Source organism: Hesperophylax consimilis, chromosome 3, assembly GCF_061612785.1.
Source record: "Hesperophylax consimilis isolate HC1 chromosome 3, BYU_Hcon_1.0, whole genome shotgun sequence".
Lineage (NCBI taxonomy): Eukaryota > Metazoa > Arthropoda > Insecta > Trichoptera > Limnephilidae > Hesperophylax > Hesperophylax consimilis.
Window position 1 is genome coordinate 30316655 of NC_142838.1, and position 18770 is coordinate 30335424.

The 18770-nt window shown below is 33.9% G+C and overlaps 2 protein-coding genes across 2 annotated transcripts in view; one reads left to right on the forward strand and one right to left on the reverse strand.

Moving 5' to 3' along the window:
• The first annotated feature begins 5096 nt into the window (after window positions 1-5096).
• Roc2 (Regulator of cullins 2) overlaps window positions 5097-18770 on the forward strand; it is a 100936-nt gene continuing 87262 nt past the window's right edge. The window contains exon 1 of the mRNA XM_089651040.1: window positions 5097-5264. Within this exon, the coding sequence (XP_089507166.1) occupies window positions 5114-5264 (151 nt within the window). The 5' untranslated portion in view covers window positions 5097-5113. The remainder of the gene's footprint in view (window positions 5265-18770) is intronic.
• LOC149425249 (facilitated trehalose transporter Tret1-like) lies at window positions 9832-16009 on the reverse strand. Its single transcript, XM_089651039.1, has 4 exons — window positions 15438-16009; window positions 14132-14632; window positions 13164-13286; window positions 9832-12042 (listed from the first exon to the last, which is right to left on the reverse strand). Exons 1-4 carry the CDS (start codon window positions 15513-15515, stop codon window positions 10786-10788), a joined length of 1959 nt encoding a protein of 652 aa, XP_089507165.1. The 5' UTR covers window positions 15516-16009; the 3' UTR covers window positions 9832-10785.

The window sequence follows — 18770 nt, forward strand, 5'->3', positions numbered from 1 at the left end:
CACTATAAAACTATACAAAAAAATGTTTTTATTTTTTACCCCCAAAACCGTTTATTAGCTCAGTGTGCGCCGATATGTGTGCCGTGCGACGACAAGGATGACCTAGAATAAAAAACGTTGGGAGCAGGAAAAAGACATAATTTTTCATTTTTACTCATCTTAACAGAAACGCCTCGGCTAGCGAAATATTTGGAACAATGGTAATTATGTTCTTTCAGGATGCACGACTATCTTTACCCATCTCCCGGAATTGGATGATGCCAATACCAAGTGTGTCGAGAGACCCATCTTCAATACCCAGGCATGCATTCCCTTGTCTCAATAGCCACCAGCAAAAATTCGCAGCGGCCAAAATTGGAACGGAAGGGACTAGGAGAGAAGAGATGCGAGAGCAGAGGCAAGCATTGCAGATGGAAATTCTTGAATACCAAAATATCCAAGCCATTATGCAATGCAACATCCTTAGTGCGGAGAAAGAGATAAAGGTTACACAGGCGGCCCAATCTGAACTCCAACTGAGCCTAACTAAACTCCAACTGGAAATCCTTAATGAGGAGAGGGCCACAAAGGCAGCCCTATATGAAATTCAACTCGACATTCTGAGGTTGGAGAGGAAAGCTAAGGTGGCCGTTTTGAAAAGACTAGAGAGTGGTAAGGAAGTACATAATATAATTTTCTTTATTTTGATAGTACTTATGCATTGTTATAAAAAGCCAACTTTAAAATTATTCTGAAAGTCCCTGTAAGAACTAGCACTGACAAATCATCAACAACCTTAACAGCATGTCAATTTAACAACGGGATTATAAAAGAACTAGCAGTTAAAAACCCGCTCTGCGGGTTTTTAACTGCTAGGCCCTGCGGGCGGCTCTTGATTGTTGCTCATTTTAAGTGATATTAACAACAGTTACATTTAATAGATAGATATTAGGACATTCACAGAGAGAGGGTGAGTATATAAATATATTGTTAAAACACGAAACAGGAAGGAGTTAATTAATAATAACATGCTAAATTTACGCATAATAAGAATGACAGTTGTTTGAATAAATGAAATTTTACTTATTTGTGATGGATTATTTCAAATGAAACACTATAATTGACTACATGTCTTATCGTACCTAATATAATTAGCTCATAGGAGACTTGCAGTGCTTAAATATGTGTTACAACCGTCAATGTCTATAAGTTGAATCAATATCGTTTAGTTTGTCACAATTAAAGATAGTTATAACAAAGTTGACTTAAATAATAGATTATTACATATTGATTAATTGTACCCGTGTTTATGAATAAAATGAGGGTAATTGGGCGATGAGATTAGCAGTCGGTTTAATTAAAAGGTGTAAATTTTACTTCAACTGGTGTTAATTCTTTACCTACAACTGTTACTATATCTAATAAAGTTTAAAGTTAGATTATATATACACCTTCATCAGGAGAGTAAAAATCTATATATAAAGGTAGATTATTACAATATAGCGCCCCTGAGGTGATATCTCACAAAAGCGGCGCTATACAAATTGTCCAATAAATAAATAAATATAATGTTTACATTTTATTGTGTATACACCGAAGTCAAAAATTAAATAAACATTGCAATTGGGAAAGAAGAAGTGGAAGGAGGAGGGAGGGGTAAGAGTAGGCTGGGTTTATAATAATTAGGAATTACAATATCGTTAGACGGGAAAGACCAGTAAAGTGGGAAAATATTTAAAAGAGAGTTTATAAAAAAATTCTTGTTAATTATATATGCTTTTATGTTAACAAGTTTCCTAATTTCTAAAATTTCAAAATTATTTATAGTGAAGTATTTTAAGACCTGAAAAAAACAAATAGCATCTAACCATAAAACAATATATTCATAAGACAAATAGCATTTAATTACGGTTATTCTAGTAAATTGATAGTTGATAATAATTGATAATTTACTAAATAAAAAAATTAAACATATTCTCTTCAAACGGTCTTTCTAAAGGAAGAAATAAACAATGGCATAGAATTCTGTTTGTGGATAACGATACTTCTAAAATTATATATAAAAACAATACTGGTACTATTCAACTGGCGTTTTACACTAATAACAATGAAAAAATATAATCTTAATAATAAAGATAGCAAAATTCAAACAAAAACATCAGGAGTTTAAAAACTCAATTGGGGTGATTGTAATTTCTTTTGCAAAGGTAGAACCAATAGAAACTTTGAAGTCAGAATTAAAGAATATTGCAGGGCTCTAAATGGAAATAGTGAATCTGAGTTTGCAAATCATCTTTTGAATAATGATCACACTTTCGATAAGAATTCAGGTAATAATAATAATAATAATTGGATAACTTGTAGAGCGCCGTTTTTGTGAAAAATCACCTCAAGGGCGCTCTTAAAATACTTCACTCAGGTTAGAAAGCATCGCAAATAAATAATTTTGAAATTTTAGAAATTTGAAAACATGTCAATATAAAATCAGATTTTTTATTTTTTTTATTTATTTAATACATGTTACATTATTTTGAAATTTACATAAAGTAGATATAATGAATCACCATACTAGGCGGCTGCCTGTTTCATGGTGACCAATTGAGTGTAATTAATTTGTATGAAATATGAAATCTAGTGTAAACATATGAAATTAGTAACTATAGATGAAGCTAAAATTTTGGAAAAATTGTAATAAAAAGTAGAAGATAGAAATTAGAAAGGAGAAAGAAGTAAATTAGCATTAGATTGTAAAAATGTATATAATTATATATATAATTTTTAATATATGTGCATGCAAGCACACATGTGTATATAGCAGCAGACATACCTATATACATATAACAGCACATGTATACATACACCCATATGACGCATCCTCACGCATATAAACAATATATACACCTCTATCTGAGTACTTGGAATAGGCTACTAACACTATAACAATCACACATCAAAAAATCCCCGAGCGCTTTCCTGAAACTGTCGTATTTGGCTATTGATTTTATTTCTAACGTTAAATTATTGAATATTTTTGGAGCAAGAAAGTTAAATTGTCTTTGTGCCATTGAGGTTTTTATTGGGGGAATAGTATAATTCGATTTGTTGGAATATCTTGTATTATGGGTCGATTCAAAAATATTTTTTTTCGTATGTTTGAATTTATAGCAGGAGGATATGTTTTTGACGTATAAGGATTTTATGTTGAGTACTTTGAAGTCGTTAAATAAGTCCTTCGTGGGGTGAATATAGTGTACTTTGTAAATAGTCCGCATTATCAATTTTTGAGCTTTAATTAATGGATCTAATATCGTGTTAGAGCATCCTCCCCAGACTATTATACCGTAAGATATAATTGATTGGCATAAAGAAAAGTATACCGTTTTTAGTGTATTTTTATTTAGAATATTTCGTAATGACCTGAAGATATATGCCAGTTTCCGTATACGGTTTGTAACATTTATTACGTGATCTTCCCATCGTAGTTTATTGTCAATTATTACACCCAAATATTTAATGGAATCTACTCGTTCTAGTGGATTGCACAGACAACTAGAGTTATCTCTACAAGAATGTATTTTTAGTGTATGATTGATTGAAGGCTGACTCGAAATATTTATTTAATTTGATAAAAAAATTCAATAAGTTGCAATGCTTTACTACTACATTTCTACTTCTTGTTTTAACATGGATTTGATGGTAATTTTATTGTACTGGTATTTCCAGTTGTCAGTACGGTGTCAAATAATGGAATCTCTAGAATAAAGTATGAATAATAAAAAATGGTTTTCTCTTTCAGAATGTCGTTGAAGTAAATCCTTAACACAACTAAAATGCCTGGGAAATTTGAACCCTGCAGGGAAGCAGGTCGAAGAACTATTATATTATTGACGGAGGATGGTCTTTTTATATTGCTTTGTTTTATATTGCTATACTGATATTGATGTTTATTTGGTGATTCGATGATTAGGTGTTCACATGAGTGATTTATTCATGGTGTTCACCATGCATGGTGAAACTTTCATCCTTATTTTTTATTTATTTATTTCTATACATACATTACAGTGTCTACCAAATATTTACATTTGTATATAATACATAAATTTAGAACTGTTGTTAATATGGTGTTTTATGCTGGGTGTGAGGTAGGTTTGAGTAGGTGACACTGTGGTGGATAATGTTATATGTTTCATGAACACCTCACTGGGAGAACCTGTGCTGAGGTGTTTACGTGGTTATGATTAAATGGTACATGTATTTATGTGTATTGGTTAAATTTTCTTATATACATATGTGTAAGTTGAGATTTTAAATTATTATTTTTTTTTAAATGGTTATTGTACATTGTTATTTAAAGAAAAAAGGAAAAGGACGCTTTGTTTCACAGAATCAGAACAATTTATAAAATTTAATAGTTAATTTTCAAGTTCTGTTATTATTTCAGTTTTGTGAAATTACTGGATATAAAATATTTTTGCAAATTGCAAAATTGGAACTGATTTGTCGGGAAATCAGGCTATCCCCTTTGAAGTGTTACATTTAGATGAGATATGAAAAGAAAAAATTGATTCCGCTTTTTTATTTCCTTTATTATTATTTTTTATAACTTCCGATTTTATGTCCGGGTTATCTTCCCCATAGGAAAAACTAAACCCTTAGACACACTTTTCCACAAATGATCGTCTTGTCAATTAACATTACGCAAGTGCATTATATAAGCAAAATAAATACAAAACAATACAAGAACAACACGTCAACTCACCAGAGATCAAATGGGAAAATAATACACCGACTCCAGATATTTTTATATCAGAGGGTTCGGCTCGGTAGAACTCCTAACAGGGCCAATAAATCCTACTGATCCATAACATGAAAATTTAAAAAATCTTTCGTTATCCTACATGTATTCAAAATGACCGACTTTTGCATCTTATTAACTTTATTAGTAAGTAAGTACCTAAAGTTTTTGATTAATTTTGAATAAGTGACATCTATGAGACTTTAATAAAAGCTTTTGTGAAGAAAAACGTGAGTGGTTTATTTATGGAATAATCCATGAAACTGCATTACCTACACGCCAGAAGAACTTTTTTTTATATACATTGTTGTTTTGACAGATTTCAAAATATTTGCAAAAATGTCAGATGACTTAGAATCTTACGATCGCGGCGATAGTGACGGACAAAAACCAGAAAAAATGTTTACTTTGAAGAAATGGAATGCTGTCGCCATGTGGAGCTGGGATGTTGAATGTGATACCTGTGCCATTTGCCGAGTTCAAGTTATGGGTATGTTATTCCATATTTGAGGTTAAAAAAAAACATTGTGTTTTCTCCGTCTGTTTCCCTTTTAGAATATATTTAGTTAGCATAATGCTTTATAACTTGTTCAATTTTATTCCCACAACTATTTTTATTACTTATACGTAATATACAATAGCAGCGAAACCTATTTTAAAGGTGAACATCGTCACCAACTATTGTCAAAATCAGAATCAACGGTGTATCGTTTGATTAACTCCCCCCAGTAATTCTTTACAACTACCAGTGCTAATTGATTAGACCTATTTCATAGTTATAAAGTAATTTTAAAGTTTAAAGTTTCATAGTTAGTAAGTAAATAAGCATCTTGTTACTAAATGATGGGCCACTAATGGGGCTGATAGATTAAGCTATTCGCATCATTGCTTGACCTATTTCAACATATATGCTGAAATATGCCAAGCCACGAGAATATATAGCACGCAGTGGTCTGTCATAGTCATTTCATATTGTGCAAATTTATGACATTTGGTCTTTTCGGCAGTGTCTGCAAAAATATACCTAAGGAAATCTAATATTAATTCGGTTCATGCATCCTAACAATAGTTTATGTATTCAAATTTGTCATCAAGGGAACACAGCACCCCCAAAGGAGGGAAATTATTTTCCTCAACCCCTCAGTGTGGAGTGAATGTAAAAAGAAAATACAAATGTATATTCACCATTGATTTTGGTCAAATAATTAAACCATTATGCATGTTGAATATTTTATCAGATTTTCACAGGTAATCACCGTGACTAATTTTTGGGTTATAATTAGCTAACGTTTCTTCTTCTTTAGCCAAAATTTGGGCAGTTGGGTAGACTACTCGTGTTGCCCGTATTTAATAACCTCGAAACCCAAACAGTCAATCGTTATATTCTACAGAAATCCCTATAAAATATTCAATATTGTTGAGTCTTAACACTTATTAGATAGCATTCATTTATACCAGACTTTATTATAAAACATATATCAGTTAAGTATCATTGATTGTGAATTGTGATGCCAGTACATAGTTATTGAATTTTGTGGATTTATTATTGAGTTATTTGAAACATAAATATGTTTTTTTTAATATATGTATTCGGAATCGCTGTCCACGGCTAGTACGAAATATTTTTAAATAAATCCTTTTGATTTACCTTGAAGTTTGAGGAAATTGACTGCATTTGGAAAATTTTTAATTTTAGTATTTTGATTTTTAATTAAAATTCGAATGAAAATTCGTTGTATGGGATGACAGCCGGAATAATTTCTGTTGATGACCTTTTCTTTTGTTGGTATTCCTCATACAATATGAGTGGCTAGAATTTTTTTAGAATATTTACCGTTTTTTATAATACAATTTAATTTTACGAACAACCATGGTCTTATTTCTTCCCATTTCACATAGGTACAATGCCATTCAAGTTCATCAATAAACAGTTGATCGATTTTATGTATTTTAGGTTTTAAAACTGATAAATGATTGCTTTTTATGATAAGCGTTAGATGTCACTAATATGACCAGATTTCAAAAATGCCATTGCATTAATAAAATCTTAAAGAGAGGCGGAGTTCTATGAATGACGTCCACAGTTCAATCAAAAAGGCGCTAGTGCCAAGAAGCAATGGTAAATGTGACACCATACTATATAACCAATACATATTAGCAAATGTAGTGGGGGAGAAAGAACGGGAAAGCAGAAGGTGAAGTTTGGAAAGCACCTGGCTATTTAAAACTTGTAAAGAGAACTAGCGAAAGCAGTTTTTAGCAACCCTTTGGTAACGAATGGTGGTTGGATACTGATAGTATTTTCAACTCTAGAGAAGATTATCAACACGAGGCTCGTTGTTATTGTTTTAGCCTGATTTTTAGCATAATATAATATATCTACCAAACTTTCTGTTGTCAAACAGAAATCGACAGTTTACATTTATTTCAGTTTGTACATAAGTATTATAAAGCCAAAATAAAACCAATTATGGATTTCTTCCTTGTGATTTTACCTGTAATGAGACAGCATATTAAGGAATAAGTAAATTAAATTTATAAGAAAGGAATATGAATTCAAAAATTTATACAAAACAAAAGTTTACATAAAACGAAGAATTTTCAAAACAAAACATTTATCAATACATTTATAGCCATGGAGAGAAGTTGTAGATATAAATTAAATCATAAGAGAAATATAAACAATAGAGACATAACATTATTCGCAAACCATCAGAGAAATATTCTTTTATGAACCTTTTGTATTTGGTAACTTCGCAACTGAACATATCCAACTTAGATAATACGCTACTGCAATTATTGCATAGTCTGCTCAGGCAAGAATTCTGCTTAGAAGCAGTTTTGGAATTCAATTGTGAGATTCAAAATTTCTACAGCAGTTTTGGAATTAAATGGGAAATTTTTTATAAAAGTTACGAACTAGAATTTACTTTTTCGCCAAATATTCCAACAATTTGTTTTAGTTACTTAACCTTTTGAACGCGTTAATTTGGTCCGTTTTATCTATACCCGTACGTGGTACATATTTTCAAATACCTATGCACGCAATTAAATGTCAAATTATAGCATTCTGGCATGATTTATTGGACTATATAGACAGAACAGATTATTCTCCACAATATGGTAACAAATCCTCGTGTGTCAACACTCTTAGATGTTTATAAAAACAAAAACATAAATTTTCATACAAAGACGTACCGTATCTTTTGAATGTGGTCCTGCCATTCACTCGGTGTGTGTGTACTTAGGTCACTGCGTTGATAGATACAAGTGGGACACCATGAGCACTTATCATTTTTTGTTATGAAAACTTTTTCTAAAACTAGATACTTAAATTTTATGTCACTTAGGACGGGTTGTTTCGGAGAATTTGAACAATTCATCAAATTTCAACGTTCATTTTCAAGTTCTGTGAAAGATTTTTTCAAGTTCTGTTTTTATTTCAGTTTTGTCAAGCAACTAGCCTACAATGATATAATAACAGAACTTGAATAGGACTTTCACAGAACCCGAAAATGAACGTTGAAATTTGATGAATTGTTCAAATTCTCCGAAACAACCCGTCCTTAATATAAAAACAAAATTGAACTAACGCCATCCGTTGACAAAATTGTAAACTATGGCACTCGAAGGCGCAAAGAGGCTCACTTGATTATCAATGTTTTTTAATGAAATACAATTTTATTTTCGAGAAATTCTTGTAGATATCAGCATCGTGATAGTTCTACGAATGTTCAAGAGAGCGGGAAATAAATTTATGTCAAAAGACCGCTGGAATATCGGCATTCAAAGTTTCCGTATCAACTGTTGATACAGCGGCGTGTGAGTATGGACTTTTTGCCGTAACAACAGTTGATACGGCCGCGTGCAAAGGGTTTTAAGAACCTAAAATAGTATTTATTTGAAGTTATTGTTCGTTGTGCTGCTTGTGGGTTGCGAGAGCTTTTCAATTAGTTATCTCCATAAAATTTCTTATTTACAATCACCCACATCTACTTTTTTTTCTGTACATTTATTTCTTTCAAAATACACATCTTAATATATAAAAATCACGTGTCACTGAGTTCGTACACGCTAATCTCCGAAACCACCCAACCGATTTCAATGAAATTTTGGAATCTGTATGGTTGGTTCTAGCTTGAAACATAGGATGGTTTTGGACCCAATAAGTGGTGCTGTTGTCTATTATCTAAAAAAAAATTCTACAAAAATTATTATTTTTATTTTTTTCATAATTCTCATCCAAAAATACATACAGCCACAAATGTTAACTTCACTCCATAGAAGGCGGTCAGTGGCAGACATATAAAAATTCAGCGTGCATATGTCTGTGCTCGCCAAAGGTAGCAAAGGTAGTCGACTGATCGCAGAAAATTTCAAAGTATATTGTTATTAGTGCCAGGAGTGTTCAGAGATGTTTAAACGGTAGTAGAAGTCGGGGACGCCCGAGGAATACTTAACGCATTATCTCTGCACCGTAATGAGATAAGGAGTAGAATTAAAGTTGATGTAATGTAGTTTTTTAACAGTAGAATTGTGGTATACAGTAGTGAATGGTGGAAAAAGTCGGACGCGCCTGAGAAAGACATTATCAATAGCGAAGCATTACGGGGATCCACTAGTATATATTTTTCTGTACTTGGCATTTATTTATTTTATTTTGATAATTTAAGAAATCAAACAGAGTTCTAAAAATTGCAAACAATAAATATAATTATGAAGCATTTATTCTTAGTTATTGGAAAAACATAAATTTTTAGTTTAGTACTTAAAATATTTAAAGTACGTAAAATATTTTCTAATGGTATTTTAAGTACATGTGAAAACGTTGTTATAATAATATAACGCCACTGAGATTATTTTGTGCGCAATAACCACCATGTCAAATGCCACTGAAACATGAATGCATTTATTTTGCATGCATTTGAACAATTGGTTTTTCAATTTAAATTTTTATTTTATATGTATACAGAATTGATACACATGCTTTCGTGTGTATTTCCTCTTCCATGTTGGTAATATTGTTGCTGGGAAGCAAATAATAAAAATTCTTTTTATATTTTAAAAATAAATTTATTCAGTACTTAGCTAGTACGATGCTGTCATGGTCTCTTTCTACATTTTATTGCTCATTCATAATTTTGGAATGATATTTATATAATTTACAAAAATATACCTATCATAATAATTTTCTAATTACATACATGCATACCATCATGGCAGATGTTATTTTACATAGCACCAGAAATAACTATCCTTACACAATACTATACAAAACAATATTCTCAATCCATCCTCATGCATTTATAAATTTCTTAAAAAAATAGCCTTTGTCATGAAAAATATTATTATATCTATAACCAAAAAAATATTATTATTTATACTTAAAATATATACAACGCTTAAAACTAATAGTATGTGGTCACATTTGGAATACCGTATCACTAGTCTATTATACGAATAAGCGTGAAATGAAATAAATAAAACGAAATGCAAAAATGTACCAGGTGTTCCTGTTCCACTCGAGAGTCACTTTTTAACATTAATTCCACATAGGAGGCCCTGCGGAAAACAATTTTGCCCGGGACCTGTCAGCACACACTGGGCAAAAATCCCACTGGGCAGAGCCAGCCTATTCTTTTCACGCCACCCCCCTCCCCCTCCCCCAGCGCGCAGCGGGGAGATAAGGATGGGAATACCTGGTTATTCAGATCTTTATAATAATAATATATTCAAAAAACCACTTTGAAATTCAAATCCTCTAATAAATCGATAAGCAACGTTAAAGTTATTAATGGCCAATGGGAGTATCTTTCAGGTGCAAAATGTGCAATGAGTGTATATACATTATTTAAACTAAATGATTTGTAGACATGTATACAAACCATATATGTATTATTTTAAATTTTTCACCTCAACGGATTTGAACCCACAACCTTCAGTCCACAGCCAACTCTCTCACCTTTCTACCGCGGAGGTCATCCAAGTTCATAATTTAACTACTTCTCCCTTCAGCACCCACTAGACAACTTCTTTACATCAGCCAGTTTGTCGGCTCTACTCTTTCTTCCGGACAGCTTCTTCTCGATCTCTTCCAACGTCTTCCCCTTTGTCTCTGGGACCCAAATGTACGTGAACACCATGGCGAAACAGCAAATAACACCGAACATCCAGAATGTGCCGTGGGCGCCGATAGACTCGAGATTATATTCGAAGGTCTTGGTGACGAGGAATGTGCAGGACCAGTTGAAGGCTGTAGCCACGGAAGCAGCTGTACTCCTGATTCTTCCCGGTAGAATCTCTCCCATCATCAGCCATGGTATGGGACCGAAACCCAGAGAAAATCCGAATACGTAGACTATGAAGCTAACCAAAGGAACCCAATCGAAATCGGTGACGTCCATTAGCGTGCGCACATAGAAGAATGTCCCCAGAGTTCCTAGAGTGACGATCATCATAGCGCCAGAGATGTACAGCAGAATCTTCCTTCCCAATCGCTCGATCAACACGGTCGCAATGAAGGTTGAACCGAAGTTGACAATTCCAACAATGATGGTGCTCAAGTTCTCGTCGTTTGTGCTTCCCGCATCCTTGAATATGTCACCCGCGTAGAAGATGACTGCATTGATACCGCTCAACTGCTGGAAAAACATGAGCCCCAAGGAGATGAGGATAGCCTTGGAGTGTTCTCTCTTAAAAAGCTCCCTGAAGACGGAACCGGTAGCATTTTGTTCTGCGTCACTGTAACTCTTCACAATGTCGTTGAATTCTGCGTCAACATCGGCTTCCTTTTCTCTCAGCCATTGTAGGGCGTCGCGAGCATCTTGGGAACGGTTTCGGGACACGAGCCAGCGTGGGGTCTCAGGGATCATCATCATGAGCACCAGGAAGGGAACTGGCAGAATAGCTCCGAGCCACGCCAGTTCAGACCAGTCCAAGTACTTTCCAGCCACGAAGCACACCAGAATACCAATATTACCGAAAGCGGTAGGCAACAGCCCAAGCTGGCCCCTAACCTCTGCCTGGATGATTTCTCCCAAATACACGGGGAAGGAAAGAGACCCAACGCCGACGCACAGTCCTCCGATGATCCTGCCCACATACACAACGGAGACATTGGAGGCGGTGGCGATGATGATCCAGGATATGATGAAAGGAATGCTGCTGGCGAAAATCGTGTTTTTTCTTCCGAAGTTTTCAATCAGCGGTCCCCCTATCACACCACCAACCAAGGCTGCCAAAGGCATCACACCCCTAACCCAAGAGCCCTGTAGACAAAGAGAAGTGCATTGTTAGATGCGTTATTTAAATGTTTGAATAAATTAATAATCGTTTCTTAAATATGAAACCATCTTTGTTGGTTGTTGGAAAATGCACTTTTTAAATGGCAAATAAACTACGTAGGAGCATTCCACAGTAGTTGACGCACTTGAGAAAGCAAAGAGGAGTGTGAATGAGAATAGCAAACATTTGAGCGGGAGATAGATTTTCTCTAAATCTTGTTAATTACCCACATTGTTTGCGGGAGCTAGATTTTCTCACTGTTGCATTGCTTTCAATACTTAGGGATCAGTTTTCCAAACAAACACCGCTTTTATCATACCAGTGTTTGTGAATTGTAGCCAAACGTAGTAAGTAGTTTAAAAAAAATATATTTATAGATTATATCTCAAGTACAAAAGGCTGTCTCTTTAGAAAAAAAATCTATTGTAACTCCATGTCATCACTTCATGGGAATAAACATTACGCGTTTTATTAAAAATTAAACCTTCATTAAACATTATTCCAAACACATAATCACATAATTAGTTGCCTGTTCAAACCATTAAGTAAACGAAATATTACGTGAGGTCTTCCCAACCAGTTCGTTAATTACCTTTATATTTAGACCGGTTATTTACTTTTGAGCGTTTTTATTTTATTAGTTTAAACATTAAACTGTATCACCTGTAGGTATACTCCTACGTGAGTATAGAATATACTTACAACTCCCTACTTTGTGACATTCTTCAACAAATTCTAAAAGAAACGACCAAGAAAAAAAGACAAATTGGTAATTGCCCAGAAAACCAGATTAAAACCGGCTAACCCGTTGAACTTAATCACCTTTAAATACTAAAAAATCATTAACAAGTCATTGAATGCTGACTACTGAATGGTGTACCATCAGTGCCATGTATTACTGAGTGATAAATAACGAGTAAATTGTCCAGAAAATCCATTAGCTTTCGAGTCATTCGCACTTCCTAATTGCCAGCCGCATGCCCGGCTCGAGTCGATGCCATTAGCAAACAATAATTATACTAATCTCTTAACACTATTAATAATCTGAAACTAATAAATACGCATAATAATTATCCCCTACTTTTTTGAGGAACTTTTTACTTACTTCTTGTCTTGTGACGGCTATGGTACTGTTCCCGTGGATCATGGTAGTAAGGGCTGGGGAAGTGTAGGCGGTGCAATAACCCACCACCAAAGAGCCCAGAGACACGGCAATCGCAGCAATAATCTGTTAAAGTAATAAGTAAATTTATTAAATTTATGAAACCAGAAAAGTTTATCAAATTCATATCTTCCAGTTCGCAACATTTTGGTTTTCATTTTGGAACTGCATTTTATGCTGTACCCAACAATAGCCCGAATAAAAACATTGCAGGTTATGTCATAGTTAGACGCATTTACCCTGAACTAATAATTATACTATTCTTATACCAATAATTACTAGATATCCAGATGTTTCCCCTGCTTCAATAATAATATTGAATAATATAATAAACAATAATAATGAATACAGATTACACTAGTTTTTTCATGGATGCTTTGTTTCCTCTCATTAACGATGTTAATTGAGTCTTATTGACTTGTTTATAAATTGAATATTTTAGACTTAGAATTTAATTTAAATAATATCATACAGTATTTTAGGTTCGTGCCAAATAAACTTGTCAATTTTTTTAATGTAACCTTTGGCAGTTGACACAGATTGCTAAATTGTCATATTTCATACAAATTACAGAATTGTACAGATGTGTTTTGATAACGCTCCTAGAATTATCTATTTTGGTAATCAACCACTGCCATATAATAAAAACCTCGTTCTTTTCATTTAATTCATTGTGTAAATTGATAATCGGAATCATTATTATAAATAATTTCAATTTTCTCGAATACCAGAATTCTTTGATGTCCTATTGATTATTTGATTTGATTGGGTGAACTATCAAACAGCGTGTAGCAAAAACACATACCCAATTTTATACGTCTTCCATTTTTGCCAGGTTCTTTTTCAAAATGTTATAGCTATTTGTCTGCATAATATATTAAACTTACATTAAAATTAAAAATGCTTCATACCTGTTTCACGATGTAGAGTTTCTGCATGGTGGGCTTATAGGGGGAGGCATCCTCGTCAAAGTCTTTGATCTTGCCGCTGTCGGACAAGGACTTGACGTATGGAACGGCATTTCGCAAGTTCTCGTCTTTGGAGCCTTTGATTTCCATCTCCATCTTGTACTTGCAGCCCCCCCCTAAACTAATTTGTCGTTTTTGCGGGAAGTGCTGTCTGATATCTTCGAAGTCTTCGGGTTCTTCTGTCAAGGAGCGCTCTTCTTCGTCTCTCAGGTGTTGAGCTTCTTCTTCATCAAGGTACTCTTCCTCGTAGTGTTCGCATGGGTATTCCTGCGGGAACAGGGCCCTGGGCAAATGCAGATGCGAGCCGGAGCAGTCGGTCACTAGACTAGTGCTGGTGGTGCTGGCTGAGATGGTTCCCTTGGACGGGACGCGCGCGTATTCCTTGCCGGGGCCTGACGATAGCCTGCGCAGACGGTTCTCCGCATCGCGCTGCCTTTGGTTGGTCTGAGAACAAATAACAAATAAAAATCAATCAATATTGCTCTTTCGATTTTGTTTAGTAAAAAAAATATATCTAAAACTTTATTGTGTCATTTAGAGATGTTTTTATGAGTTTAGAACGCCTGTTAATAATTAAGAAACATGCAATTGACAGAACAAATCCTTTTCAAGTTGTTGGGATGTTATTGCCCATTATATGTATAAGTACCTTTTCACTAGATAAAACCCTTGAACTGAAAGAAGTTAACTTGTTAGAAAATCACACATTGTTTACACTTATCACCCTTAACTCCCGCCCTAATGATTCATGCATTGTCATTTTGAGGAGTTATCATGGAACTCGTTTTAAATTATATTTTACAGCATTTCAATATGCCTAAGCATAATAATGTGTAATATCTAAAATATATTATAGTACACACTAGCACACACATACAATCGTGCAAGTAGTTATTATCGGGTAAATACTGTGTATTATGAGAAACGGTTGTTTAGTAGATTTCTACTTAACCATGCGCAGGAAAGTGACTTTTCGTCGTTTTTCGCCACTGTCATTGAATTCGTTATTTTTTCAGTGTTTACCATTGAATAAAATAATAATAATATTACAACTGACATTGGTTTGGTTCTCGGCCATGGTGGCGCCTGGCTGAAATGCAATATTGCGTGCACCGGCGACTCTACTTAGTGTAAACATAGCGTATTGGAATGCGCCGTCCTCCGCGAACCGCACGAATTAATTTCCAGAAAGTTCTACGTTCAAATACGAGCAGATAATAAGACAGGATTGGTAATCAATGTTTCTCACCTTCTCCAAAGACATCTGCCGAAGCATCCCCATGAACTTCGCCATCGTAGATGGGTTGTTATTTTTGTTGAAACTCATTTTCACTTTAGGTATGTATTGTTTATCCTCAAATAATAATAATAAACAGATTCTTTACTAGTTATTGCTCTAAACAGTGATTTTCGTAATACAATTTAAAGTTAATTGACACAACTGTTTAGGCTCACGGAAACTGTAGTAATTATAAAAATGTCTTTTTAGTATAGCGTATTTATCACTCCGCACTCCCAAATTGGTAAAAGCCAGGTTAAGCGATACCTTTGGCTAGAGACCGCGGAAATTGTCTTAATAATACTTGTTAGTATTTATCACTGTATAATTCACTAATATAAGGCAACTGTAGCATCGCTGGTCACTAAAACGTGCAAGCTGTTTGAATATTTGGTTTGGTTCTGGATATTTCGGATTCTGAATTTCGCGCCGGATTACCCTGCGAAGATGTTTACTGCTTGGCGGTTCTGTTCCGTATTCGCTCCGCAGATGTCAGTCCAGTGTTTTATATACCCCAATACACTCGCAGCTAGTGCCGCTCTCCCCTCTACCCGGACTCCTCGTTGCGCATTCGTACACGGATTTACCTGTGAATGCGTGTATGGGTTCTAACCCAGCTAGATTTTTCTATTTAATTTTCTGAGACACAACTATTAAGGCTGGGTTTACACTTGTAAGTAAAATTTACGACTTTTGTAAATTTTTGATAATTTACTCACAGGAGCGATTACATATTATGCATCCAACTTACCGTAAATAATGCTCACGGAAGTTGTTTAGAAGTTTAATTTACGAACTTCTCACAGAGGCCGCTACACCAGTAATTCTATTTTTGGTAAGATGGCTTCCTGACAACGCGTTGCCGCCGACTTTGACAGCTGTCAGTTAGTATTTACGGCTAGATCATGGATCCCCATATAATACCCATTTCCGCACACAACGGATTGCCACTGCGATAATATGCACAATTTTGTCAAACAAAAACGCAAGGGCCCGCAGAGTGTTGGATTAGGAGTTGGCTTCAAAGAAGAAGTACTGATGGGGCTTTCGTTCGTTTCAAAGATCAACAAAAATTCTTATTTTATCCAAATTATAGCAACTGACTTCTAATACATATTGGAAAAGATTGGACCGCTAATTACAAAAAGAATGATACTCGTTTTCGGAATGCTATTTCACCAACTAAAAAATTAATGAGATTCCTGAGGCATAGGTATGTGTGTAACACCATGTACGATCGTGTGAGAAATGCGAAGATCCGCAAAGAGTACAAGGCTGATGTAAGCGTAATGAGTAAAATCAAGAAAGGGACGCTTATATGGTTTGGACATGTAGAGCGAATGAGCGAAGAAAGAAGTGTTAGGGTCCGATAGGTGATTGTCAATGTTGATTCAGTACTCGGTATAAATTCTGTATATAGTTTATTTATCGGTATTACGTTACAGGAATGCACGGACAACGATACTGTCTGGTCCGGCTACAATGTCCACTCTCTGATTCTACTTCTCTATATCTCTCTTATATAATAAATAATTATCTAATATTAGAACTAACAAATATTGTTCTTATAACTAGATTGTAGGTTTATTGCAATCTCTATGTATTTATTGATTACTAGGTTCCAACTAACTAGTTGTTACAAATATTGTTCTTATAACTATTTACTTATTATTAATAGGGTCCAACTGATTGTTGTTACAACTACGCATGCACAAGAGAATTGATAACAAATGATAGCATGGGGTACATTGGTACATAACATCTTCCCCCTTAGAAGAATTGTCGACCTCGACAATTTTTCCTTACTTCACTGTCGATGTAAGTCGCGTATGTCGACCACTGACTGAATCGTTGTTGTCGTCTTCTAGTGTTACAACAAGTGTAGGTACCTCTGGAGTGTCTAAATTATTCGGTTGGTTTTATGATTTATAATATTTGTATCGTCTATAAAAAATAAACATGACAATGCTCATTAAAAGGTATGAGAAATATGAATTCTGAGAGATTTTATGAAGCGTTACTTTTGATTCTGTTTCAATATTAAGATAAACTTCATCTAGATTGCGACTTGCAGTATTTAATTCTTCATTATTTTATTACCAGTTTCTGAGTAACAATTATTTTCTAGTATATTAAATTGAGGGATAATTGATTTAGATGAGAGCATGTCATTTAAATTAATGTTGTTAAAATTTGTGTAAATTATAGAGGAACTAGTATATATTTTACAATTCGAAATTTAGGATAATATTCCAATATTTTCTAGAAATAAATCGGATGTATCAGAATGATTACATTTGATGGTTATTCTAGTTGGTTTAGGAAGCACAACAATCCATTGATTTTTGTTTACAAATTTATGCCATACTTCGTCAATTGAATTTGTGATTCTAATATTGCAATTATTTGGCATGACAGTCATATTATTTAATAGAAGTTGAGTTTCACATATTGGTCTTAATTTTATGGAATATAATGGATTGATAAGTTCACAAATTGAATTATTTTCATTGATATTTTTACAAGATTCTAAATTATTAATTATTGAATAATATTTATTGGTTTCAGCTTTAGCAAGATAATCTATATCTATAGATGGAAAAATAAATACATAATAATTATCTGGTCGTTTGGCTGGTAAAGATATAAGTTTATATCTTTACCAGCGTAATTTATTTCGTAATTAATATGATTGGTTAAGAGAATTGACATTAAAAAGATAATTCGTGTATTAAGATAAAAACATTTCAACTTAATTAGTGGTAACAATTGATTTACATATCTTGTTTCAGGAGGTACAGGGTAACATGTTGAGCTTGATAGATAAGGAATAGATTTGGTTATCTCAATAGATAATTGGTTAGGAATTATAATAAATGGATGTAATACATTGCCTTTGACAAATAATATTGCGTCGATGAGTGTCATGTATTCATTTTGTAATTCTGTGATAATGAGTGTAAGTGAAGCTAATGATATTCAATGTCTTGTTTGATTTCGACATCAAACATGTGTTTGTTAATTTAAGTGGCATAAGCTTAAATTTGTGAAAATTTATATTAAACTGATTTTCATTCTTTTCTATATTCGCTACTGAATTATTTAGATTAGATATTGCAGTTTTTACAATCTGTGTCTGTTGTTTCAATAAATTGGTGACGTGGTTATTGTCTTGTTGAAGTGAGTTTATTGCCTTATCATAAAATATTGCATCATCTTCCGAAAGAGTACCAAATATTGTTTTGAATACAGAGCCAATGGCGTTAAACCATGCGCGTCTGGGTCTGATATTTGAATGACCTA

Coding starts and splice junctions, on each gene's coding strand:
- LOC149425249 (XM_089651039.1), bottom strand. CDS start 15,515: ATGAGTTTCAACAAAAATAACAACCCATCTACGATGGCGAAGTTCATG. Junction 14,633..15,437: donor GGCAGATGTCTTTGGAGAAG/GTGAGAAACATT, acceptor ATTTGTTCTCAG/ACCAACCAAAGGCAGCGCGA. Junction 12,043..13,163: donor TAGCCGTCACAAGACAAGAA/GTAAGTAAAAAG, acceptor CTTTGTCTACAG/GGCTCTTGGGTTAGGGGTGT.